The sequence below is a fragment of the Pinus tabuliformis genome, chromosome X (genome assembly GCF_031772625.1).
Source record: "Pinus tabuliformis cultivar Carrire ecotype Pingquan chromosome X, CPIR1, whole genome shotgun sequence".
NCBI classification, from domain to species: Eukaryota; Viridiplantae; Streptophyta; class Pinopsida; order Pinales; family Pinaceae; genus Pinus; species Pinus tabuliformis.
The window spans coordinates 577,645,224-577,663,678 of NC_142308.1; the positions used below are offsets into that span (position 1 = coordinate 577,645,224).

An 18,455-nucleotide genomic window follows, 5' to 3' on the forward strand; every position below is an offset into this window, starting at 1 on the left:
CTAAGAGAGTCTATAGTTTAGTTGGAACAAAATAACTCACTATCTTTACTAGGTGTTATACTCGCCATATCTATTGGGAGTATAACACCTGGGATGGACTCGCTACAAGAGTGTCACATCATTGTCAAGTCCAAATAAATGGGCGCATAATTTCAATGTTGAATATATTATAAAAACCATAAGTCCAAATAATAAGCGCATAACTTTAATGTCTGAAAATATTATTAAAACCATATTAAATTAAATGGATTAATTTATATATTAATTTTGAAATAAACATTAAATTCCAGAAGTAAAATGTCATATTTGTATAAATTATGTTTTTCTTTAATATGCGATGAAACATGGCTCATCAAATGTGCATATCATTTCGACTGAATTTACGGATGGTATATATTGGGATGCTATGGGATGCAAATAATACTAACAGTGATCCGATCAATTATTTTGGATAAAGGCCCAAAATTCAATTTTGAGAAGGCTGCGGCTACATTTGAATTTCCTTGAGAAAGCACCCAACACCCACTTCCTCCTCCAATAGTCATTCATTCAGCCAAGCCAACTCACAGCTCCATTGATTTAAAATTTGTATGTTCCTTTTCTTATAATATTGAGACCGATATTGGATTGATCTTTCTCCTGTCATTGGAATTTCTTTATATTTCAAGTGCCTGCCTGTATGAGATGTTTCTGTTTCACACACCTGCATGTATGCCATGCATTTTTTTTCTTGAATTGGTTTGTAATGTCTGGGCTTTTAGTTTTTCTTGTTGAACTATGGGTTTTGTGTTTTGGCAGTGTACTGCACTAATTGATTTTGTGTCACGGAAAGAGAAATCATGTTGCTCTTATGTATAGTGTTTGAAAGAATTTTTTACTAGTTGAAATAATTTAATTCTAAATGTTAGGGCTCATGATTTTCAGGTCATGAAAATCTGGATCGAAATAGGACGGAGATAATAGGAATTCCAAATTATTTTGCACCTCAAGTTATCACAGGTACAAAATTCTCCATTCTCTTTTAATAAAAAAGGAACACTAAATTTTCAATGAAATTTGTTCATTAAATTGATTGAAATTTGTTCTTTATGAAACTGGTTTTAGGAATGGACAATCATAGTTATTTATGGAGAGTTACATTTCCTACTCTTCATTTGTGAAAATTCGAAAAAATTATTACAGTTTTAGTTATGTATTTAAAAGTTATAAGCCTATTTACAAAATTTGCTATGATTACAAGGTCGGTTTACTAAGGTGACGAATCTAGATTATGGTGCCTGATATATTAAATCAGTTTTACTATATATATATATATATATATATATATATATATGTATATATATGAAATCTAATGTATGTCCAGGAGCATTAAATGATGGTTGCCGCTATTTTAAGCGTCAAATCCCACTTGCACTTTCAAATCGCTTGCAGATTCCTTCCTATAAACCACATAAAGTTGAGCGGCTTTACTTGACCAATCATTATAGAAAGGCATGTCATTGTAAGAATTTGTAATCTATGTTTGGTTTGTTTGTTTGGTTGGTTGGGACAAATATTTACAAAACCTTTTAATTTCACATTTTCCTTAGTCACAACAACTTTTCGATGGGTCAAAGGAATTTCAATCATCTGGACACATAAATGGATTTGATTCTGACTGAAATAGCCCTTTAAACACAATGTTTCTCTTTCGGTTAAGCGGAAATATAAACTCCATCCATTTCATTTGGGGTAAGTGGCTCATCCCGTAGGGTAGATAATCAGGCTCAACTAGGTAATCGGTCACAACAAGTGAATCGACATCAAAGAACCCCCAGGTAAAGAAACTTGGTAATTGTAAGAAACTAAGTAATTATCATTGAATAAAAATAAAAACAGAGAACATTCTAATTTTATTTAAAAATAAAAACAATGAGATATCATTTTGGAATTCAATTGCGTTAAGTAAGTCATTCACGTATGACCATTTCTATGAGAGGTAGTCGTAACTGACTAATTTCTCATGATTTTTGAATAGCTCACTTAAAACTCATTGTATTGGGTGATGCTCACAGGGGTGAAGAATTGGGATTGAAACTAGTGAAATGAATCACATAACATCAATCATCACTTCTAGGGCTTGCACCTGGTAACCAGGACTTCCCGGGAGGTCACCCATCCCAGATCGCCTCTGGCTCAAGCGTGCTTAACCGTGGAGTTATCCCCACAATCAAGCCCACTTAGCTTGCTACCTCATTTGCAAAACCTTAGCAAGTATTGTGCCTCGTGAACCATTCAGGTAATTGTAAGAAACTAGGTAATTATCATCAAATAAAAATAAAAACAGAGAACGATCTAATTTTATTTACTAGTTACATGTTATATATTACAGGGTAATGTTTTTAGCCGAGAGACTTACTTGGTCCAGACAAGGAGGCTGAGAACGCTGCCAACGATTAGTGCAACCAACCAATTCCTATGGCGCCAAGCTACAAAAAAACTTAAAATATCATAAAAAATTCCAATTTAACCTGTAAACAAAAAATTTTAATTACAAAAAATTTGAATTTTGAACATATCTTACAGCGCTCGGCAGGGCTTCGGCTCAAACCAACCTCACATCGTTTGGCAGAGCTTTGGCTCAAATCAATGGAGCATTAGATTTAGATAACGACCCACACAGCCCTCGACAGCACATAATGAAAAATCAGCAGAGCTAGCGAACCTCACAACGCTCGGCAGGGCTTTGGTTCAAATCAACATAACAATAAATTTCACTAACGAACCTCATAGCACTCGACAAAACAGAATGAAAAATCAATAGAGTCGAAAACTTCGCAGCAGGGTCTGGCCCGTCGTATATATAAAAGTTTTTTTGGCTGAATTATTTATTCAGTCGAACTATTTTTTTTTCGATTTTTTCAACTCCGGAAAAATTTTTGTTTAACGGCCAAAGTTAGTCTAAATGACCAAAAGTTCAGCCGAACATTAGTAAAATAGTTTGGCTGAAAATAAAAATAAAAAATTGTTCAAAAAATTGAGAATGTGAATTTTTCGGGGGTGTTTCTCACAAAAGTGTAACCCAACTTCACGTTTTCACCCTAGCACAAATTCCTTTGTTAAGGACTTCGCTTCTTTTGTTAAAGAATTGAAAGATATAAGATTTGACCCAGGGGATTTGTTAGCAAGCTTCGACATTGTTTCCCTGTATACTAAAATCCCCATTCAAGAGGCCATTGAAGTCATAAATCGGATCATCGATGATAACACAACCAAATTGGTTTCTCTTTGCCTTACCTCTACTTTTTTCAGCTTCCAGGGTGAGTTCCATGAACAAACTTGTGGGGTTGCAATGGGTTCTCCTCTTTCCCTCGTAGTTGCTAACTTATTCATGGAAGATTTTGAGACTAAAGCTTTGGCCTCTGCTCAATTCCTCCCTAAGCGTTGGAAGATATTTGTTGACGATACCTGTGTCATTTGGCCCCATGGCCATGAGAAATTAGATTTATTTCTTAACCATTTTAATTCCCAATCTGACTCCATCAAATTCACGATGGAAGTAGAGGTTAACAATTTCCTTCCCTTCCTTGATATTCTTTTCTCTAGAATGTATGATGATTTCGTTGCTCACCAAGTTTTTCGAAAGAAAATTTACATAGAACAATATCTTCGTGCTAGTTCTCATCATTTCCCGACGCAAAAATTCGATGTTCTTAACACCCTTGCCACCCGTGCCCTTAGGATTTTTTATGAAAATCACTTAGAAGATGGAAAATGTCATCTCCTAAAAGTTTTTGAAAATAATGGCTATAGCAGGCATCAAGGTCTCGGAGCTTTTCAAAGAGCCAATAAAATATCAAAGATTAAACTTGCTCGTGATTGCCAAATATCCAATGTGCAGCTTCCTTTTATTTAGGGGACAACTGATAAAATTGTTCATATTCTTAAAAGAATAGTCTTTGCTACCTTCAAACCCTTTAATACCATTAGGAATTCCCTTAGATTTGTTAAGGACCCTGTAAACCCTAAAGAAATGAAAGGGATCTACTTGATCCCGTGTTCCTGTGGGATTCCCTACATTAAGGCAATTAGTCGCTCCATTAACTAAAGAATTCAAAAGCATGTTGCAGACATTAAGCACAATCATTCTCGTTCGTCAGCTTTAGCTGAACATGTGGAGAAATCCAAACACCATGTTTGCATTGAGGATTCTCAGGTCATCGCAAGGGTTGATCACTTCCATCATAGGACGCTAAGAGAAGCCATCGAGATTGAGAAGCGTACTATTAATCTAAACAGAGACAATCGTTGGAATCTCAATAGGAGCTAGATTCCCACCTTATCTTATTGATTTATTATTATTATTATTTGTTATTACTATTATTATTTTATTGATTTATTATTATTATTATTTTTTCTTTGAATTTTTTTATTAAAATATTCATTGATATTTTAATATAAAAACATTTATAACTAATTGTTTAATAATATTAAACGTATTTTTAAAACTAATTGTTAAATAATATAAGAGGTACTTTCAAAAACTAATGGTTAAATAATATTAAACTTAATCCTAATTATTAATAACCATATATATATTTCTTATTCTATAATTATATATTAATTTAATTTAATACTAAAAAAAATTTGATTAATTAATCAATTAATTCAACAACTAATTCCCAATGGCTAATTTTGGAACCTGATGCATCTTTACTATTTAAATTTCTGAATAGATTAATTTTTTCACCTTTATTCTAAGGATGAACCACATTAGAAGGTTCGAAACGTTGACCATAACTTAATGATGTGATTAATCCGAAAAACAATCTTATAGTTCTTAATTTGTGTTTATTAATAAACATTTTTTTTAAATCTCTTACTTTTTATAGTTGTTTCTATTGTTGAACCTACTTTGGATTAGTACACTAAACATGGTTGCTTAAATCATTTTTGTTACTACTCAAATTACCGCTGATATATACTAATATCGTGACTTGATTGTATTAGGCCCGTTGTTACAGTGATATGGATCATATTAGTCATTAGTGCAGCCCTTAGCTGTCGATATATATTATATACTAATGATATGACTTGATTGTACTAGGCATGTTGTTACAGTGACATGAGTCATATTAGTCATTAGTGCAGTCCTTGGTCCATGATGGTTTGGATTACAACATTATACGTGGGCATGTTTGTGTTCAAGTTACTTTCAGTTATGAATAACAATGATTTGTCTTCGGGGTTTTGGATAGACAGTGATTGGGTGTTCTGTTAAAGCACTCCTTGATGTGAAGTCATTAGTTCAATTCCCTGCCTAGATTCAGGTGACATATTAAACATGATGAAGATATAGTCCCACCAAACTTACCAAAAAAAATAATAATTTGATGGTTTTCTAGTTATGTTTATAGTTTGTTGTGTTATGAAATTATAATATGTTAACGGTTAAGTGTTTCCAACTGATAAATAATTATTAATCTTTTGACCATTAGTAACTTAGTAGTGAAAGTCATTAGCTATTGTCATAGCAGCTAGCAATTCATGGAGCTTATGGCTAGCTTAATTTCTTAGCATGAAGTTTGATATTCAACTTAAAACTACCTAATTATACATAAACAGTTCGAAAGCTTTCAACATACCAGAATTTTAGTTAAATGAATCAATCTTGTACTCATTAAATTGAAAAGTGCAATCATATTAAAGTTATTCCAACATTCTTTTTCTAGCAGATGAAATCTCCCATAACAAATTGAAATTTAAGAATGTATTTATGGAATCCCATCATAGCAGAAATTTACACAAATCGCATAACAACTAATGTTACAGTTTCTAGGTCACCCCATCAGAGCCTTCATTTTTCAGGAAATTGATTTTCTCATAATTTAAGAGGACTCTTTGCTAGTACAAATTCTGAAACTTAGGGAAGCAAACTCACAATTTTCTTATCCATAAAAGAAATCTAGTCTGGGGAACTTTAGTGGACTTTCTGGCTGCCGCTGGCTTTCAAAATTGAATGGCACGGCAATCTTAACATAAACATGAATAGGCCAAGTGATTTTTGTCAATAATGTAACGTGATACCGAATCTGACAACATAGCAACAGAATTTTGTTTTGTTGTGGGTACAAGTATTTGCGTCCTTCCAGCTGCAATTCTCTGTCCAACAACATTTGCATAGAACATACCCGAAATTGCAGGAACAAACACATCACTGTGAGAGCAGATATAAAGATCAAGGGCTCTTTCAAATTCTGTATTTCCAGAACGAAAAAACTGTTCCTTTTCATCAGATGGCACAATATTTTCCTGTCACAACATAAGGTTGATTTAGAAACAAATTAAGTATGATAGTTTAATAGTTAAGCAATGAAATATCTATTATACCTCCATCTACCAGATTGAAGATACGGACAAAAGATGAAGTGGTGAGGGACATAAGTAACAGATCGGCAACATGACGGCCACAGGATGGTTTACATACCTTGGTATATACATTTGGAAATATATCTTTGAGAGAATTGAGGTTTTCATGCCATGTGGATTGTGTCAAATAGAGAGGAGTATCTGTTTGGAACCCAACTTTTCTCAAAAAGATGCCAATATCCTGTGCTCCAAAACACTTTTTTGTTCCCGACCTGATGCTACCACCAGCATTTTCACAGCCCTTTTCCAGCAAAATATCCATTCTCAAATCTATAGCAACAAAGTGTCTTAGTGATCCATCCTCTGCATCATGTAATTTTTTTAGCATTTTATCTCCCACCCTTTTAATATCGGGGTGAAACTCAAGAACACCATACATGCCAAAGCAACGGACAGATTCAATCACAGGGTTTGACCCTTCTTTGATTTTCATATCTATAGATGGGTAGAAGATACTGAGCATGATACTTCTTGTCCTCCTAAATAATGGCTCCACCTTTTCTGCTATATATTCTTCTGTGACCCTGTGTGGAATCTTAATTACTACAGTTCTTTTTGCTATTCTGTCATTAGGCAATTGCCTTGCCACTTTAACCACATCACGGAGACTGTAGATAAACTTATCAGCATCGTAGATTTCCTCAAATTTACTGTTCAAGGCAAGCATGCACTAATGGTTATTAGCATGATTGCACAAAGAAAAGCAAAATACATCATCTACACAAAATGAGAGTCCTTACGTTTCAACACTTCCACTGCTATCATTTCAAGAATATTTCACTTCTCAGTTTGTTCTCATCATTTTGCATTTACCTAAAATGCTACTATGTTTTCAGAAACTATGAAAAGATGAAGGCAGAAAATCTACTAATGCTATCTCTATAAAGCCCAATAGATTTGGCCACTCATCGAGTACATTCAAGAAATCATGGATAGTATTCCAGAGAATTGATATTCTGTCACCTGTTAATCTGTATGACAATCTACATTTTCTGATTCTATATATTTAGAGTGAATTCACTTGGAAAGTTGGACAAGGGAATGGAAAACCAGTTCACAAGTAATTCACTTAAATGTTTTTATATTTTCTTGTCTTCCACTCCTTTATTCAATTAGTGAAACACTATCTAAGAAGCTTCAAGAAACATCAGTATTGTATTTGATAAAAAATTGTAGATTGCTGCAATATCTTATCATCGCTCTCAAATAATGTTACATGATGAAAGAGAAATTGCCCACCATAACTATGAATCAATTACGGAGATCCTCAACCAAAATGCAACATATTGCCAATTAGCTTAATCTTAGGCAGACAAATTACTGGTCATAAATTATAATCAACACATGAAACATATTCATTTGGACGATAAAGCTCTTAAGAAGTAAGTAGTAGTGATTTGGATAATTTTAGACTTCAGTATACATGCTCCATGTCAGATCAGATTCATGTTTGAGAATGCACAAGAAATCAATTGTTCTGAATATAAAAAAAAACTGCAGCTAGACCTTAGCTGATAAGTTCAATTCCTTGTGACGCTGGATCTGCACAAGCAGCTTAAGGATTTTCTGGATTGGGTATACTGCTTTTGATGTGGCAGCTTAGCAGTTCATGTTCACCTTTCAGTTGTTGAATGACAGGGATATGACAGCCAGTTATCTCATTGTTGGGACAAAGCATGCAACTTGTTCCTTTACCCAACTAGACTGAGGCCTGCTAACATCTTAACATGTGCCTTAAAGTTATATTTTAAAGTTTAAACTGGTGAGGTTAGATCCTAAAGCAATCGTAGCAGAGTACAACCAGAGACACCTAGCCTTAACTTTTACCATCATTTTTATGAAACATGTCATGACTAAAAAAATGGCAAACGCCAACAGAGTTCACATCACTGCTTTCAAGAGGCATCCCATTCTCTGAGAGAGAGATAGTGCACCGAAATAATATGTACTTTTTGTAGCATCTGAATAGAAAATCAGGGTCAGGAGAAAGTAGGAAACTACTTTTTAATTCATATAAGTGTATGACCTGAAATTTTGCACGAAGGGAAAATGGTTTGAAGATTGGACTGGTGGGTCTACTTCATTACTTTACAAGCTAGCAATGGAAAATCCCAAGTAGAAGAAAATATGGAAAGATTCTATGCAGATTTCATGGTTAAAATGCCTAAGCAACTTGCCATGAGGTAAGTAAGGGAAAATCCTTTCTGAAGTTACCAGCAGTTAATCACACAGACAATAGTTCTTTGCTGTGTACTAAAGGAGAGTGTCACATCCAAACTTTGGTCAGTGAGAATTTTGGGCTCTTGAATGCCTATTATGATGTGAACAATGTTTCCATTAGTGCGTGGCTGTTTATTTTGCAAACTATAATTTCCTGGTGGCAAAATCAACAAAATTATTCGGTAACCAATCCTGCTTCCATTGGTAAATGGAAGGAAAATGTCTCTTATTTTTGAAGAGGAAGGAATAATGATGTAAAAAGAATATACTTGGTAGAAGTATTAACAGTTGATCTAATTTGATCGAGCTTAGAAATCGTTTTTGAATTTTCCTTTATCTGCAACAGATTAATTGGGCTAAAGAAATCCAGTATAAAATCTTCAGGCAGACTGATGCGTCAATTGCTAAACTCCATCATTAGGTAAAACTGTACATTTAGAAACAACTGACAACATTGAACTTTGTCAAAATCATCCACAAGTGGTTCAGGGATTGAGCAGAATAACTGGAGATCATGATTCAATTCTTATGGATCTGCAAGATTTAAGCAATTAGCTTCACTTATACGGTACACCCTAACAACATGGGGTTGTCTCAGGAAGCCGAGGCCCCATCTACCAGTGCACCCAATTCAAAATGCTTCACATTTTGATATCCACGATTTAAACAAAGTAATAGGCAAATTGTAATTTGAATGATAAGTTATGTGTAAACATTGTAGAGAAGAAACATGAAAAACAGTGAATGGGAAACCTTCTTGGCTTGAATGTGTAAGCCAATTCCAGTAGCTTTCTCTAAGTACCCTTGAGATTGAAATTAAATCACTTAATAATAGTCTTCAAACCTAATTAACTGACCTGTTTTCATCCATTGAACTTCCTTTGATCTCCGGGAGGACCAATGTTGCTCCTAAATACTTTGCAACAACGATCGCATCTGCAACCTGGTAAGTGAAGCAAGACAGATGGGGAGCTTATCATTAAGGAAACACACAAAGAAATTGACATAGAAACCAGCCATTAAAAAAGAAAAACACTGATATTTTAAACAGATATCCTATCTTAAGGCATGCAATAAAGGCAATTCAAAGATACAAGTTGATTTTAATAGTCCAGTATATGTACAAGAAAAACCCCTGGGAAATGTTTCTGGGAGAGGAAAGTCTGTAATACAGGCTAGAAATGCTTCAGAAATATTTTCCGGCCGTTTCCTGATTTTGGCAGGCATTTTCTGCCAAAATCAAAATGCTTTTTTTCATTAATGATAGATCCCATGATCAACCATTATTACAAATTTTAAAGAGGAGATAAAAGATGAAGAGAAACTCCCAAATCCTAAAATCAATGCCAAATGTTTTCCAGAAAAAAAAAGGGTTTATAGATTGTAAATACACTGCAAACCCTTCATATTTTTTCACTGATATCTTACAGCATCCTTGTGCATTTTGTGAATAGACTTCATGTTTGCACACTTTGGGAGATGCTTTTGAAATGCAAGGTGAGACAGATACATAGTAGGAGCTGTTTTCTAAGATTTTAGAGGGTTTCATGAATCTGGACCATTAGGCTTTTTCATTCTTCTTGAAATTTTCCTTCTTCACAAGGAAAATGGCATCTGCTTGTTTGAATGCCTCCATGGAGGAGGCTTCAAGACCTTTGTAAAACATATCGAGAGAGAACTAACCTCTTAGGAGTTATGGCACAAAGTTGCAGAACTTGTAAGGAGGAAGGTTTTGAGGGCAGAGGTCAGTCTGTGCGGAATTTTTTTATCACGGCTCCATGGTTAACTTTTACAAGACGGTACATGGATTGAGTGTTATCAAAGAACCAACAAGGAAAAAGATGAATGCCAATTATAAAGAACCAACATCAAGTATGCATGGGCAGGGAAACGGACAAAAGAAGAGTTGGAGCTCCATTAACCTCTTCATCAAACATCATAAAGCCAATGATTGCAGAGGGAGACAAGAAAAAGAAAAAATGCCAGATGGTTGGAGGAAGCTGTCTTCACTGTTTGCTGATACTTGGTCAGATTTACCAGACTTGCAAGTACTAGGCGAGTCTTAAACTACTTTTCAAGTTTTATGCGATAGCCAGCCTAGAGATAAGAACTAAGTATAAAAAGTCATCAGTATCCTCTACAAATCTGATTTCATGTGGAGGAGGCTTTTCATCAGAGATGAAGTTGTATAATAATATAATTGCTTTTTACATCAAGATTCAGAGCACTTCCAAGAATCTGATGAAGATCTGAAAGGATAATATGCAGGACAGTTGGTTTACATTTTTTTCTTAATTCATACCGCGGTTCACCAAGGTGTTTGGACTCTACATATAAATTTTGGAACTTTGTACGATAATATATCTAAACCTTAAAGTAAATCTAAAATTCCACATTTGTCTATTTAATACTAATAATTTACATTATTGTTTATTTTGATGTTAATGAAGTGGATTTATCATGGAATGAATTTTTTATATTTTTTTTTAATTTGAGTATATTGTGAGTATTTATTCATTTGTTGAGTTTTATGTTGAATCTTTCATGAGTTATAAGTCACGCTCCTGCTCCTTGGATTGGCCAAGTCAATCCTGAGTCCAAGCTATGTGTCAATAGGAGGGAGTGACAAAGTGGATAGGCCACATGCAGGTTTACATCCAGCATCACTTTTAATGTGGTTCAATCACCTTACTGGCATGAGAGGGTTTTGTCTCCCAAATAGAAGAAGAATATCGATCAGGGCCTTTAAAGGATGGGGATGTGGATCCAGAGGGACCTAACTTCAGGATTGCTTTCTCCAAAATAGATTCAGTTAAAGGTTCATCTACAACTAGAAAAAGGCTATTTAAGCTTGGGGCTACCTCAGGTTCAAACACAATGAAACCAGTGGAATCTCACATCCATGACGATGCCTAGCCTGATGATCTTGACCAGTGACACTTAGTATGTCTTTTTTGTCATAGTATAGAATGTATTGCCAATAATTTGGTTCCGTATTTGACGTAATCATAAACTCCTACTTTTCTGTTTTGCAAGCCATGCATCTTACATTTTCCCTTTCTTATCGCCTAAACTCTATTTATAAAGTTAATAATTGGTTGTGCTATGAGATTGTGAATATGTAATGAGTTGTGCTATCCCATGACTTCCATCTAAATACTAGCTAGCTGCTATAGGAATAGTACTTAGCTGATGTGGTCCAATCGTTTTTTCTTGACATCTAATGTGAACAAGTGGCTGGATGACTATTGTAGAAATTGACTGAAAGATACATCCAATGTGAGTACAATGTGGGAGTGTGGAAGGAACTCCTAAAGAGTATCTCATAAAGCATGTTTTCACTTGTTCATGTACAAAACTTTGTACTTAACATTACTCTATTCCGTGAATTATTATTATTTGCTTTCAATATCCTATCTTATCATGGGCCAAAGTGGAAATCTATTTTTTAAGATAGAAAGTAAGTCACAGCAGAAGCTGGAACTTTGAAACTCATAATAAATCTGAAATTAATAGGGAGCTAACAGTAGTAAACAACAATAGAAATTACAGTCAAATCAGTTAATTCAGCACTAACAGCGGTATGCTGCATTATTTCAGCTGTAATTGCAGCAATGTTCAGTAGAACATTTGATAGCAGATTCTAAAGAAATAATGGAAGTAAAAAAGTCCAGCGCTACCAATCTTGGGCTAATTTGATGTTCTCCTTTAGCTGCTTCAATATTTGATGGCTTTTATTCTCCAAGAAATCTCTAACAATTGGCACTTCAGTGTCTTGAATAGTTAAATCAATCAGCAAAAGAATGACATAATTATAGAGGGCCTTAAATGGTGACATTCAAATGGCTGTGTGGTATGTTATATTGTACCAATTCTCTGCCAAGTGCAACCATTTTGGCCAGGAAGCTTGGTTCTGTACGATATAGTTTCTCCAATACCCCTCTAGTAACTTGTTCACAATCTCTGTCTGTCTATCCCTTTGAGGATGATCACTGGTATTTGGCTTCAAGGTGGTACCAACAAGTTTACACAACACCTCCAAAAGTTGCTTATGAATTTCAAGTCACGATCACTAACAATATTCTTTGGAAGCCCATGCAACCTATAGATATGTTGCATAAACAATTCAACAGCCTTTGAGGCTTTGATAGTAATACCCATTGAAACAAAATGGTCAGGGCAGTTGATCAATTGCCAAAAAATAGTTTTTTTTCTCTCCCACCTGGAGCAATCCAGTAATGAAGTCCATAATAATGGATTATCACTTTTCACTGGAAATGGGCAAAGGTTGCAATGATTTTGGAATTTACAATATTTGTTTTATCCCTTCGACATGTTTCATATGAAGCTACAAAACTTTCATATATCCTTTAAGCCCCTTCTAGAAGAATACTCTTTATACCGTAATAGGTCTTAAAGAAATCACCATGACAAACAGCAGGTGAGGAATGGCATTCTCTATTAAGACACTCTCAAAATCTAGAACTGGGCACAAGATAAAGGCAATGCTTATATAAAATCATATCACCTGAGAAGAAATACATGTTCTCTTTGTGTCCTTACGAGATCATGTAGCTGAGAAACAACCCTCGCATCTTTGGTATATTCTGCCAATATCTTTTCTTTCCACCATGGTTCTACAGTAGATATCACTTTAGTTCTGGAAGGTGGGATAAGGAGTCTGCAGCCACATTGTTTACCTCTTCTTGTGATGAATTTCAAAGTCAAAAACTTGTAATTAGCTCACCCATTTGGCTTGTTACTCACTCAAGTCATTCTGTGATAAGAAATACTTCAAACAATGGTGGTTTGTCCAAATAATGAAATGCTTCCCAACAAATATTGTTTGAACCTTTCTAGAGCATGCATAAGAGACAGCAATTTTTAATCATATATTGATAAGAACTTCTACTTATTAGTCAATTTCCCACTGAAAGGCAACTGTCCATTAATTTTCCATGAGGATAACCCCTATGCTAATGCTGCAAGCATCACGTTCAACTATAAAGGGTTGTGAGATATCTAGGAGTGCTAGTACAACGTTGGAAGTCATTACCCCCTTCATATGTTGAAAGGCAGACTTCGTTGCCTCTATCCATTTGAACTGGTCCTTCTTTGTGAGATCAGTTAGGAGTGCCATGAGGCCTCCAAATCCCTAATAAAATTATATGTAGAAGTTGTATGTCACATTCTTTGGACCAATCAATAGTGGCCTGAAACGTACTTGGGTCAGCACTAACTCTGCCCCTACATATGATGTCTCCCAATTACATAAGTATGCAGCACATTCTTTGGAGTGGGTCAATCAATAATGGTTGGAATCTTCGCTGGGTCATACTCATCTCCAACTCATTGCAATCTCATACTTCGATTCTTTTGCAGATAGAGAGTCAAGTCATAGGAGTTCTAAAACAATTTTCAAATGATGAAAATGCTCCTCCATATTGTTGCTAAAAATGAGAATATCATCAAAGAAGACAAATATAAATATCCGTAAGTATGGCTTCATGATTCAACTCATTGTGACCTTGGAATGTGGTTGGTGACTTGGTTAGCCCAAAACACATCACCCAAAAATCATAGTGGACATGACGAGTTATAATAGTTGTCTTTAATTGGTCATGTTCCCTTACCCTTATCTGGTGATATCCAGATCTCAAATCAACCTCTGCCCCATGTAATTTTACACAGTAATTCATAGGGAATCTATTTTTAATTGTCCTATTGTTTAATTCCATGTAGTCAATGTATATATGGAAGGGGCCATCCTACTTCCTTATTAACACTAATGGAGACGCAAAGGGACTTTTACTAGGCACTATATGATCCATATCCAATAATTCTTGCACTGTTCTTTCTATCTTGTCCTTAAATAACTTTGAATGCATACAGGGAGGAACAATGACCAATTTGGACTCCGGTTCTAGCTCAAAGATGTGCTCATGTCCCATCTTGACTAACAGGCCATGAGGTAGATATCAAAACATCTGCCAATTCATCAATCAGTCGTTGCACTTTCCTTTTGGTCGTTGGTTTCTGCTCCTTTACCTTGACATGCAAGCCCTTCATCGAATTACACTAGAGGATGAAACATGGTTCATCCTCAGCAAGCTGGATCCACATTACATACCTTGGCCCTATACCTTGTGGTGCACTCTGTATCAACCTTTAATTTTCCTTCACACATGGCACCTATACAGAGGCGCTTCTTGTAATCAAGTCGTTAAATTTCTTGATTACAATAGGCTTGGTCTTATGTCAAACACTCTGATACCCCTCTTCCTCGAGACTAGCAATCAACAATGGAAAAATTTATTTGAACTTTTAGCAATGGTGGCACAGTCGTACATAACCGAGTTTGTCTTATAATTTATTATGTTTGAAAATAAGGAAAAAGTAATTTTGGTGTAGAGGTTCATGGGAGGCAATCACTGACCACAGGTCAAAATCTCAATCCTAGAGATCTAGCTAAATTAAACAGATAAGATACACCCTAATGCCATGGATGTACTTGACAACCTTGAACCTAACCTGCATCATTCTCGACAACTTGGACTAGCTGCATTTACTTCATAAAAGAGATTAATGCTCAGTACTTCGTATCAGATGAACTAGTCCTAACAGGCAGGCATACAACTATTTTATAGAATCCACCATAAAAGATTGATCATCATAATGAATGAAGAGCTTCCAAGCAACTCAATATCCATTATCCCAAAGATTTGCTTCTTCCCAGAAATTTGCTCAATCTGAACCAGGAGATGGTTATCAGAGTATGAGGAGAAAGGAAAATTGAAGTTGTTAAATAAACAACACATTTTCATAAATATGAACATGTGAAAATAAACTTGGAGTGACCCAGGTAATCGTTATCAGAGAATGGAGAGGAAGGTCAATTGGACTTGGTGATGAAAATACATTTTCATAAATATGAACACGTTAAAAAAAACGTCTCGAATTTCAACGTTTTGTAGGTCAAAAAGCAGCATGGAAAAGATGCCGTACCTGTGAAACATGATAGTGAGGGCCATTTGACAACCTAAATTGCACAAACCCCACACTCCTCTCCGTGCTTTCTGTTTGGTCCACCAAAATATGTTATTTGTCATTCTTCCTCTTTTCCACGCAGAAACATAACATAAAAATGAGAGAAGATAAAAGGTTAAAAAAAAAGAACCATCAAGAAATGAGTTGCAGCTTAACATAATGCAGATTCCTATATTTGGTTATCTTAAACTAAAACTCTGAAATAGCAAGCCAATGATTCATTGGATACACCAAGTCTGAAGTTGAGTTTAACATAACCAGTTGGGGATCTCCTTTAGTCCAACCAGAGGTTCTCAAATTCATCAAATACACCATCTCTATATTGTTGTAGCACTGCCCCAAAATACCTTCAATGTGTGTGTGTGAGAGAGAACCACCTACTAAACACTCACTTGTGATTTTGTCGTCCCAACATGGATTCAATGCGGGTTCAGATGTTCTCCACAAATTGCTGGGTTCCTTTTCCGTGGTAAGAAGCCCCTTAGAAGTAGCATAGACTGCATCTTCTGAAGGCGTTGAACCGTTTGAATAATTCACCTTTCAACATAAACCACAACAAAGAAGCACACTCAGTTACTAAAACCTTTGGAATGAAGCACAAGCCATCTATTCGTGAATCGGGTACAGACGCATACAATAAGAGTTCAGGAAAACAAGTTCCTACCTCAAGAGTTGTAGTGGGATCAGAGAAGTGGTCCTTCCTGATCATGTTCCCCAGCATTGCAAACATTGACAGTGTCAAGATAGCTCCTCCAACCTGCCTCACATCTATACCCATTGTTGCAATCACGCAAGGGCACCAGCAAACTTACTGATTCCACAAAGACTCAAACGAGTTACTTGAGACTAAAGTGGAGCAGATCTGAATGGCATGCAGTTGCTAGAAGCAATGCTTGAGCCAATGCCAACAATGCAGGTAGCTCTCTTTAAGTAGCAATACAAGCCAAAATCAAATAATTCAAGATCTGTGGATCCAGGAACCCAACTGATCACTGCTCTCCAACCACCTGCAATGCCCCTTTCCTTTTATGATTGACAGCCAGACTCTGAGAAATCCAGATCTGTGGATTCAAAAATCCAATTGATCACTGCTCCTCAACCACTTCCACGGCTCCTTTTAATTTTATGATTGACAGCCCAACTTTGAGAAAACAGTGATAGCCCACCTTCCGTCTCTGTTGTGTTTTTCTCCACATTACTATACGGATTCTACATTGCTTCTTCCATTGTCTCACCACACAGAATTGAAAGACTGCCTACCTTCTATTAATCTAATCTCGTCCAGTCCTCCTCGATTCAGGCAACTAGCCCCTGTGAAGTTTGATGGACCCATTTGTTATGAGAACTTTAATTTTCTTAATACAAAATTTAGTTCCTCATCATGTGCAGATGGAAGGGACTGGGTCGCTAAGAAATTGACTTGTGGCCACAAATTGTACAGTGGGGAAGCATGAACATCGTTATTATCAGTATCACATCATATTCTCTTCCGACAAAGCATCGAATCTTCCTGGACACCGTTCAACAGGTAGGTTACCCTTAATTATTTTTGTTGGTCTTATTAATCACCTGGTTTTGTTTTTAGGCATCTAACCTTACTGTGTCAGGTAGGATACCCTGAATCTTTTTCTCCTTATTAATCCCCTGTTGTGTTCTTGTTCATATGAGAGCTGGATTAATTGACCTTATCTATGAGTATGGAAAAGAGCTTCTTACCGAGATATAAAAATTTAGCCCTTTGCAATGGAGGTAGTTGTGATCATGACAGGGTTAGTTGAAGGTGCAGTTCAAAGAATCTAACATGGCTACCACTTTCACTCTGTGAATAAATGTCATTACCAACCACATATATATATGTGTGTCATTACCAACCATATATACAAGTGAATAAGTGTCATTACCCTATATATATATAAGTGAATAAGTGTCATTACCCTATATAGGGTAATTTAGAGTTTTTTTATATTAATATTTTATTTTATTTTTTTAATATTAAGTTTATTAAAAATGATTGTAATTTATATTTTATAGATTATTTAGAATAATTGTATTAAGTAAATTTATTTGAAAAAATTATTTTATATTAATTAAATCACAAAACCTAATCTCAAGAGTATCAAGAAAATTAATCCATAATAAATCTAACCATAACCCTAAAAATGTAAAAAAAATAATAATTAATCCAAGACTTTTTAATAAACAAACTAATACTAAAAACTAATAAATTTATTATAATTAATAAAACAAGTTATGAGTTTTTATAATGACTTTCTTTTAATAAAAAACTATTATAATTTAATTCTTATTTTATTGATGTTAAATTTAGTTGGTGTAACGAGAAAGTTTAAAATTTAAGATAATTGGAAAGAAACATTAAAAAATTCAAAATATAATTAAAGATTGATGTAAAATAACTTTGATGTGATTCACATTGATTTTAATTATTTAAATATGATTAAAGATTGATGTAACTTAACTCTCATATGATTCTAATTTTTTTTAATAATTTTAATATTCTTAAGATACAAGTTCTTAGATCACCGACTAATTTCACAAATAATAAACACAACTCTATATATATCCACTTTATTATATAAATACAATTTTTTTTATATTTATTATTAAATGCGGTTTTTAATTTTACATTCATTGTTATTAGCGCCAAATTCTTACTTGTCCATTCTAACTGAATATTTATTAATTTCGGATGCGATGTTGCTGTCTCACTTGGGAGAACCATCAACGCTGAAAGTTATGATGGTGTCATTTGACATCACAAT

The 18,455-nt window shown here is 34.9% G+C and overlaps 1 protein-coding gene across 1 annotated transcript; it reads right to left on the reverse strand.

Moving 5' to 3' along the window:
* Positions 1-5,727: 5,727 nt before the first annotated feature.
* LOC149141328 (protein MANNAN SYNTHESIS-RELATED 1-like) lies at positions 5,728-17,399 on the reverse strand. The gene is made up of 6 exons (XM_089446977.1): positions 16,340-17,399; positions 16,068-16,212; positions 15,634-15,704; positions 9,486-9,571; positions 6,467-7,058; positions 5,728-6,291 (listed from the first exon to the last, which is right to left on the reverse strand). Exons 1-6 carry the CDS (start codon positions 16,451-16,453, stop codon positions 6,013-6,015), a joined length of 1,287 nt encoding a protein of 428 aa, XP_089303103.1. The 5' UTR covers positions 16,454-17,399; the 3' UTR covers positions 5,728-6,012.
* Positions 17,400-18,455: the final 1,056 nt, after the last annotated feature.